The 9,672-nt window shown below is 46.0% G+C and overlaps 1 protein-coding gene across 1 annotated transcript in view; it reads left to right on the top strand.

Moving 5' to 3' along the window:
- Positions 1–9,672, top strand: part of MYH13 (myosin, heavy chain 13, skeletal muscle) — a 71,587-nt gene that overhangs the window by 18,179 nt on the left and 43,736 nt on the right. The window contains exons 12-16 of the mRNA XM_011973184.1: positions 319–468; positions 563–733; positions 1,833–2,142; positions 5,331–5,404; positions 5,495–5,582. Coding sequence (XP_011828574.1) covers positions 319–468; positions 563–733; positions 1,833–2,142; positions 5,331–5,404; positions 5,495–5,582 — 793 coding nt within the window. The remainder of the gene's footprint in view (positions 1–318; positions 469–562; positions 734–1,832; positions 2,143–5,330; positions 5,405–5,494; positions 5,583–9,672) is intronic.

Here is a 9,672-nt window from a genome sequence, read left to right as displayed (position 1 = left end):
TGCAACCTCCACCTCCCAAGTTCAAGTGATTCTCCTGCCTCAGCCTCCTGAATAGCTGGAACTACAGGCACATGCCACCACACCTGGCTAATTTTTTTATTTTTAGTAAAGACGAGATTTCACCATGTTGGCCAGGATGGCCTCGATCTCCTGACCTCATGATCTGCCCACCTCGGCCTCCCACAGTGCTGGGATTACAGGCGTGAGCCACCAAGTCCAGCCAACAGCTTTCGATTTTCAAGTCAATTTCATATGTTTCAACTTAATGCAGCCATAGAAACACTAACGCAAGGGTTGAGTGGGTGATCCTTTTTCCAGGTGACCAACTCGGTGGGTGCTCTGGCCAAAGCTGTCTACGAGAAGATGTTCCTGTGGATGGTCACCCGCATCAACCAGCAGCTGGACACCAAGCAGCCCAGGCAGTACTTCATCGGGGTCTTGGACATTGCTGGCTTTGAGATCTTTGATGTGAGCTGTGGCCTTCTACTTTCTTGTCTGCTTTGCTGAATCTCCAGTGTATTTTCCAAGGTCACTCAAATTCTTTGGTATTTGAATCACCCAGTTCAACAGCCTGGAGCAGCTGTGCATCAACTTCACCAACGAGAAACTGCAACAGTTTTTCAACCACCACATGTTCGTGCTGGAGCAGGAGGAGTACAAGAAGGAAGGCATCGAGTGGGAGTTCATTGACTTCGGGATGGACCTGGCTGCCTGCATCGAGCTCATCGAGAAGGTAGAGAGATACTGCTCCCCAGGACAGCTCCTCCTTGGTGGGGACCCTCCCCTTCTTGCTCTGATTCTTTTCTGCTCACAGATTGGTGCCCCCAGCCCTCAGGCTGCAAGCCTTCAGAAAGATAACTGAATGTCTTTGTGCAGAGAGAATGAATGTCCTAAATCTGTTCTGACACTTAAAAAGGTTTATGGGTCATTAAAATCCAAGGGCTCAGTTATCTGCAAGAATGTGATAGAGCCCCAGTAAGGACTGTGGCATTTCTTACCTATTTGACTTACCCAAAGACCCAAGGAGGTGGAACTGTGCAGCAGTGTGGCTCTTGGAGGGATGTTACTATGAAAACAGGAGTGGACATTAACTTTTTTTTTTTTTTTTTTGAGATGGAGTCTCGCTCTCTCACCTAGGCTAGAGTGCAGTGGCGCGGTCTTGGCTCACTGCAACCTCTGCCTCCCAGGTTCAAGCGATCCTCCTGCCTCAGCCTCCTGAATAGCTGGGACTACAGGTGCCCGCCACCACGCCCAGATAATTTTTTTTTTTTGTATTTTTAGTAAAGATGGGGTTTCACCATGTTGGCCAGACTGGTCTCGAACTCCTGACCTTGTGATCCGCCCACCTCAGCCTCCCAAAGTACTGGGATTACAGACGTGAGCCACCATGCCCGGCCGACATTAACTTTTTAAAAAGGAATTCTCATAACATTTGAGCACTGCTCATGTTGGAATGAGTATATCTTCCTAAGGTGGCTACTGAGAAATTGAGACATTATTGTTCAAAATACTACTCACATTACTTTATGGCTATATATGAAACTTTACTTTTTTTGTAAACCTATTGAAAAAAGTGTGCTACATTTACACACACATAATTTCATCCTATATTCTTTTGTTCAGCAGCTATTAATTAAGCACACACTTTATGCCTAGCAGTTTTTAGTCATCCCCCAAACAGACCAAGAGACTTGCTCCCCCAGAGCGTACATGCCAGCATTCCTAGTACCGGAGTGAAAGCACCAAAGAAGTTCTTTTGGCTTCTCCAGACCATGGAGCATGGGTATGCACTAGTATATGTGGAGGTGTAGACTCTGTTATCCTCTTTCCAGCCTATGGGCATCTTCTCCATCCTGGAAGAGGAGTGCATGTTCCCCAAGGCAACAGACACCTCCTTCAAGAACAAGCTGTATGACCAGCATCTTGGAAAATCCAACAACTTCCAGAAGCCCAAGCCTGCCAAAGGCAAGGCTGAGGCTCACTTCTCGCTGGTGCACTACGCCGGCACCGTGGACTACAACATTGCCGGCTGGCTCGACAAGAACAAGGACCCCCTGAACGAGACTGTGGTGGGGCTGTACCAGAAGTCTTCGCTGAAGCTTCTCTCCTTCCTTTTTTCCAACTATGCTGGTGCAGACACAGGTAAAATTCTATCATTTCTTTCCCTCTGTGGGACGTTCTATGTAATTACTTGTAACCCAGAGCTGCTCGTGAAGAATCTTGGAGGGATGTTACTATGAAAACAGGAGTGGACATTAACTTTTTTTTTTTGAGATGGAGTCTCGCTCTGTCACCTAGGCTGGAGTGCCGTGGTGCGGTCTTGGCTCACTGCAACCTCTGCCTCCCAGGTTCAAGCTTCAGCTAAACTTCAGACCTGAGCTTCAGCTGAGTATGATGTTTCTGTCTTTCAGCTCCATTTTTCTTCCTCCTGCTCTTATTCTTCCTCTTCTGTCAGAGATAGAACTCTATGGAGGTAAACAGGACTTCTCAGTGGCCACGATAGTCAACATCAGATTGTTTAATAGTTTTCTATTGAGGTATAATTCACGTATAATAAAATTCCCCCTTAAAACCATGTAGTGGTTTCGGCCGGGCACGGTGGCTCACGCCAGTAATCCCAGCTCTTTGGGAGGCCAAGGCGGGGGCCGATCACTTGAGGTCAGGAGTTTGAAACCAGCCTGGCCAACAAGGTGCAACTGCAACCTCCGTCTTCCAGGTTCTAGAGATTCTCCTGCCTCAGCCTCCCAAGTAGCAGGGACTACAGGCATGCACCACCACACCTGGCTAATTTTTTGTATTTTAGTAGAGACAGGCTTTCACCATGTTGGCCAGGATGGTGTTGATCTCCTGACCTCATGATCCACCCGCCTTGGCCTCCCAAAGTGCTGGGATTAGAGGCGTGAGCCACCGCGTCCGTCCCCATGAGCAGATTTCTATTCCTAGCCTCTGGCAACCACTCATCAACTTTCTATCTCTGTAGACTTGCCTATCTGGGCATTTCATGTAAACTGAATTATATACTGGATGCTCTTTTGTGTCTGGCTTCTTTCGCTCAGGCTACTGTTCTCAAGGTCTGTTCCTGTTGTAGATGTATCAGGACTTTGTTCTTTCCGATGGACAAATAATAGTTCATTGTATGAATAGATCACATTGTGTCTGCACATTCATCAGCCGATGAACTTTTTGGCCACTGTGCATGATGTTGCTATGAACATCTGTATAAAAGTTTATATGTGAACATATATTGGCAATTCTTTTGGGTATATACAGTACCTAGGAGTAGAGTTGCTGGGTCATATGACAACTGTGTTCAAAGTTTTGAGTAACTTCTGAACTCCTTTCCAAAGGGGCTACACAGGAGCCAGGTGTGGTGGCTCACACCTGTAATCCCAACAGTTTGGGATGCTGAGGCAGAAGGATCATTTGAGGCCAGGGGTTCAAGACCAGTGTGGGCAACATAGAGATCCTGTCTCTAAAACAAAACAAAACAAAACAAAACAAAATAAAATAAAATAAAATAAAATAAAATAAAATAAAATAAGCCAGAAGTGGCGTTGCACACCTGTAGTCCAGCTACTTGGGAACCTGAGCTGGGAGGATCACATGAGGTTGGGTGACTGAGATTATAGTGAGCCATGACTGTGCCACTGCACTCCAGCCTGGATGACAGAGTGAGACCCTATCTCAAATAAATAAATAAGTAACACAAGCCAGTATCACTTTTTAAGATTACCAGTAAATATACTTTTAAATAGTTACCAACATAGAGTTTTAACATTATATGCCATTTTAAATGCATACATTTAATAAATTCATACAATATATGAAATATAATTATTCATTAGACAATGAGATCTTTTTTTTTAAATGAAAGCCTAATATCCTCTGGTCAAGGGAGTGTAATAAATGGGAAATGGGCACATACGTAAACCTCAATGATGAAAATCATTTTCTTTGAATCTGATCACAATCTCTCTGTAACTACATTGCATAACCTCACCTAGACATAACATCAACTCTAACATAAGACCCTGTGTGGATGTGGATTTGGGGAAGCGGCTTTCCTGCCTTCCCTTCCCCAATCCAAACACACATTCATGCTAGACCCCGGGGACAAAGTGGGGTGAAGGGAAAGGAAGATGGGGGAGACCGAGACATGGCATTTTCCCCCAAGGCTGCATCTTGATTAAGTATCAGAGAAAATTGAGTCATTCGGAAAAAGTAGACTCCAAAATAAGACGGTAAGTTGCGTTGTTTCCTTTAGGAAAGAAAAAAAAATCAACTTATAAAATATTCTTGAGAAAATTCCGTGTTACTACTTTCAGTTACTTACTCATTTAGAGATAAACAGGGATTAAAGAAGAAAAGGAGGTAAATTCGTGAAAGAAACTACAAACATTGCCAGGCATGGTCGCTCACACCCATAATCCCAGCACTTCGGGAGGCCAAGTGGGCAGATCACTTGAAGTCAGGAGTTCAAGACCAGCCTGGCCAATATGGTGAAACCCATCTCTACTAAAAATACAAAAATTAGCCAGACATGGTGATGCTCGCCTGTAGTCCCAGATACTTGGGAGGCTGAGGCAGGAGAATCGCTCGAACCCGGGAAGCAGAGGTTGCAGGGAGCCTGGGCATCGCAGTGAGACTCTGTCTCAAAACAAACAAACAACAAAAAAAGAAAAAAAAAAAAGAAGAAAAGAAAGAAAGAAACTACAAACATTAAGAGGGACATCTCAATCTTGCAAATTATTCAGTTTGCTTTCAGGTCTGATTTCTAAAGGAAAGGACTCCCCTTTTATACTGAGAGTTTAAGTTATACTCTCAGTTAAATACTACCCACACCCCACTCCCACCTCGTTCCCACAATGATAAAGCTGAGGGTTCTCAATCCTGGATAGTTTGGAGGCATTTTAAAAACAAACTAACAGGCCAGGCACGGTGGCTCACACCTGTAATCCCGGCACTTTGGGAGGCTGAGGTCAGGAGTTCAAGACCAGCCTGGCCAACGTGGTGAAACCTTGTCTCTCCTAAAAATACAAGAATTAGCCAGGCGTGGTGGTGCGCGCCTGTAGTCTCAGCTACTTGGGAGGCTGAGGCAGGAGAATGGCTTGAACCTGGGAGGTGGAGGTTGCAGTGAGCCGAGACTGGGCCATTGTACTCTAGCCTGGAGGACAGAGCGAGACTCTGTCTAAAACAAAGAAAGAAACAAAACCTCAGGTCTCTCATGTCAAAAGGAAACCAGAACCCGGGACTGGGAAGGGGTGGTTCAGGAAGCCCACTCCTGGGTCCTCTGGGATACATCTGACACGCCCTTCTGTGTCTGTCTCTAGGCGACTCCGGGGGAAGCAAGAAGGGCGGGAAGAAGAAGGGCTCCTCTTTCCAGACTGTGTCGGCCGTGTTCAGGGTTAGTGTTTTGGTAGCTTCCACATCCGATTGTTTTTCTGCCCAGTGAAACGGCATTTGCTAAATGTGCTTGTTTTGGTTTATGTCCCAGGAAAATCTAAACAAATTGATGACTAACTTAAGGAGCACCCACCCTCACTTTGTACGATGCCTGATTCCCAATGAGACCAAGACTCCTGGTAAGTACCAGCAGATCTTGGCAAGTATTTGAACAGAACAGGCTGCCCCGAGATAAATGCAGAATTCTGTGGGTGTGCTCTTGGAAAGAGGGATGGTCTGTATCACTTCTGAAAGCGGTCTCTGAAATAGGGTTGCCAGATTTAGCAGATAAAAATACCGGATGTACCCAACACAAAGAAATGATCAATGTTTGAGGTGATGGATATCCCAGTTATGCAGATATGATCTTTGCACATTTCACGCTTGTATCAAAATACCATGTGTACCCCACAAATATGTTCAACTATTATGTGACCACAAAAATGTTAAAAACCGAATGCCGTATTAAATGTTATTAAATTTCAATTTCAGATAAACAATGAAAAATGTCTTAATATAAATGTGACCTATGCACTATTTGGAATATACTTCCTCCAAAAAAGTATTCATCGTTTATCTGAAATTCACATTGAATGGCACATCTGTATCTTATCTGGCACCCCTACTATGAAATCATATTCAAAATATTGTATGTATGTGTATAGGCACATCAGATCCACAGCTTTCATAAGATGAAGGCTCTGTTGGCCTCCTTTACCCCAAAGTTAAATACCACTACATTAGGTAAATAATCATCTTAGGTATCCCATAATCAAACTAGCATCAGTAACAACTGTTTGAGGCCGTACTTCATGTCAATCACTTTGTTATATGATCCCGAATCCTTGCAACAGCTCTCTGCAAGATACACGTATTGATCTCCAGTTTATAAATGAGAAAACTGAGAATCAGAGACTATGTATAAATGTAGAACCCCGTGCAATAGAGGGCTCCGTTCACCGTCACTTCATCCCGATTTGCAAACATTCTTGGAGTCTAGCTTTTTCAGTGTTATTTGTCACAAAAAGGAAAACCAACTGCCACGTGGAGCTGTGCCTATGGGGTAACGCGCTCACCAGCTGAGCTGTTCTATGCCCAACACGGACCTCCCAGTTCAGGATTAAACATCCTGCCTCTGCAACATTACAAGTAAACAGAGGTATAGATTGTCAGGGAAAAAAAATATATATAGTTCACCTATTACCACGTGACCCTAAGCAGAGCATCTGAGCATTTTCTGCCTCAGCTTTCTTGTCTATAAAACAAGGATACAAGTGGCATTTTTATCTATTATTTCCTTCTTCAATAAGCAGTCATAAAGTGGTTACTCACTTCGCAAGTATCAGCTCATTTAACCCACCTTAGAGGGTTGTCGTGAGGGTTCAATGAGTAAGTGCAAGTCAAGCATTTACAACAGGGCTGAGCACATTGTGAACACCCAGCAAACGTTGGATGTTTATCATTATTACTATTATTATCATCATCATCCTCAGAACTAGAAACTGTAACTCCCCAATAGCCAGGTGTGTTATAGTTAGTGAAATTGCATCTTCCATGAAAGTTAGGTTCTAAAGTCTAAGTCAAAGGTAATAACCAGCTACATCACTGTGATATGCATTATTTGGGGCATCCTGCAGCCTCCTGACCAGTGAGCCAGCTTCTCCAGTGTTGGGAAGAGTGGTTTCTTTGGTTAAGCATCACACAAAATCATTGGCTTTTATGTAGGTCTTGGAAAAAATCCATTTCCGTTACTGTCGGCGTTGAGTACACGCTTGCATAAATCAAGCACGCTTGTGGCCTGACTCCTCTCTCAGCAGATGGCCTGCAAGGTGGCAGGAGATGGCTTTAAACTGTACCTCTGGGAGGAAGGCTTTTGGTAATCCACTGGCTTACATTATTATTTTTTTTTTCTTTTGAGACAGAGCCTTGCTCTGTCGCCAGGCTGGAGTGCAGTGGCGCGATCTCGGCTCACTGCAACCTCCGACTCCCTGGTTCAAGGTATTCTCTTGCCTCAGCCTCCCAACTAGCTGGGACTACAGGCGCCTGCCACCACGCCCAGCTAATTTTTTGTATTTTTAGTAAAGATGGGGTTTCACCATCTTGGCCAGGATGGTCTCGATCTCCTGACCTCGTGATCTGCCCGCCTCAGCCTCCCAAAGTGCTGGGATTACAGGCATGAGCCACTGCGCCCAGCCCTACCTTTTCTTTGGGAAGGTAAAGGTTGCTGAAATGTCTGTCCTTTTCTGTTGTGTTTGCTTCTCCTTAGCTCCGGCACCTACCTCTCTGTTTTCATGTCCATTTCTGGGAATGGCCCAACACTGATACAGAAGCCTGGTGATACCTTAGAAAGCACCTAGTGTGTCCTCTTTATTTTCTAGAAGACTAGAGACTGTGGAGATTTCCATGCCTCACCCCAGGGCACCTAGAGCAGGGGCTGGGAGTCACAATCCACGATCAAATCTCAAGTTCCTCCCTACCCACAGGCACATACGGGATTTGCTAGTTGTTCTCCCAAATCCTCCGGGGCTTCACAGGCACAAGTCCCGTGCTTGTCTGCTGAACAGGGAACCCTCAGGAGCAGGCTCCAGCCTCTATTCCTCTCATTCTCCTCGTGCAGCAAACCTGGGGCCTGCTAAGTCTGTGCTGCTGGCTCACCAAAGGCTGGCTCGCTGCTGTTTTTAAATGTAGATTTTATTATTGTTAAGGGATGGAGAGGCCAACAGACCGGAAGATGGTTACCATTAAAAAGACAGTCATGGCTGGGCATGGTGGCTCACGCCTGTAATCCCAACACTTTGGGAGGCTGAGGCGGGTGGATCACCTGAGGTCAGGAGTTTGAGACCAGCCTAACATGGTGAAACCCCGTCTCGACTAAAAATACAAAAATTAGCCTGGCGTAGTGGTGCATGCCTGCAATCCCAGCTACTTGGGAGGCTGAGGCAGAATTGCTTGTACCCGGGAGGCGGAGGTTGCAGTGAGCCGAGATTGCGCCACTGCACCCCAGCCTCAGTGACAGACGGAGACTCCGTCTCAAAAAAAAAAAAAAAAGATGCAGTGCTCGAGAGGAGGGGGCCTGCCACAGAGGGCCATGAGGGGAAGCACCAGGGCTAGGTTTGGGGGTAGGGGAGTAAGGAGAAATCACAGGCCAGAGCCTTGAGGGTCGTTCCCATGGGATGGAGTCAGTGAGGAAGCATGAACAGGCCAAGCAGGTTCAGCACTGGCAAGTTTGAATGGTTTCAGCAGGCGTCAAAATGTAGGGACTTTCTCAAGTTGGCCGGTACCCGGGGCCCTGAGGTAACCAGGGCAGGGAAATATTGGCCCAGAGTGTAAGAGTCCTGTGAGAGCCTGACAAAGGCAAGGGTTGGGGGTTAAGGGCTTTGGATAGTTGGTTTGCATGTGAAAGATGTGCTTGCGGGAATTTGTTTGCTATCTCCTGGAATTAGCTAGCCCCCAGGAAGGGCAGTCTCTCCTGGGCCGGCAAGGCCCCAAGATGCCAGAGCATCATAAGATACAGCATATTTCAAAAGCATGGCGAACACCACTGCCCATGGAGGCAAAGATGGCTGGAGAAAGGAGTGGGATGGAAGTGATACACTTGGAGAAGTAAAGAGGAAAAACCCTTCAGCAATTGAAGCAGAAGAATGAGAGAATAGCTCAGGGAAATTTTTAGAAGTTTTGCACGTTGGTACAAAACCAAAGGAGGCCCTTTACATGGACCTGATAGAAAACAACTCAGGCCAGGTTTGAGGAAAAACAGAGCAAGCCCTAAGAGAACTCAGCTCGGGATTCCATGTCTGCACAAACCAGAGGGGCCCTGTGAGGGAGGAGAGTCCCGTATCGGCTCTGCTACGGCCTTGCAAAGCCCTTCACCTCTCTGGGCCTCAGTCTCCCCCAAGGCCCTGCCACCCCATAGGATGCCTCTGCAAGAATTAGAAAAGATCTCCCAGTCCAAGTGGGACACGGCCCTTAACAGGATGGACAGCCTGGCAAGCATGGTGGCAGCTCTGGCCTCCCCACCATAAAATGATGGTCCTTTCGGCTTTCTTCTGGCTCTAGAAGCTTCAATTCTCTTGTAATTATGCCTTTTTCTCTCTGCTCCCGGTGCTTAAGAAGAAAGAGGCCTCAGCCACATGGTTAAAGCAAGTGTTAATCATGCCTGCTTTCACCATTTTAACCTCTGTACTGATCTTTTCTCTCCCTCTCTCTCTCTCTTTTTTTTTTTTTTTTTCA

Source organism: Mandrillus leucophaeus, unplaced genomic scaffold (genome assembly GCF_000951045.1).
Source record: "Mandrillus leucophaeus isolate KB7577 unplaced genomic scaffold, Mleu.le_1.0 Scaffold135, whole genome shotgun sequence".
NCBI classification, from domain to species: domain Eukaryota; kingdom Metazoa; phylum Chordata; class Mammalia; order Primates; family Cercopithecidae; genus Mandrillus; species Mandrillus leucophaeus.
The sequence above is the reverse complement of the archived record's forward strand: the minus strand, read 5'-3'. Positions and strand labels throughout refer to the sequence as shown.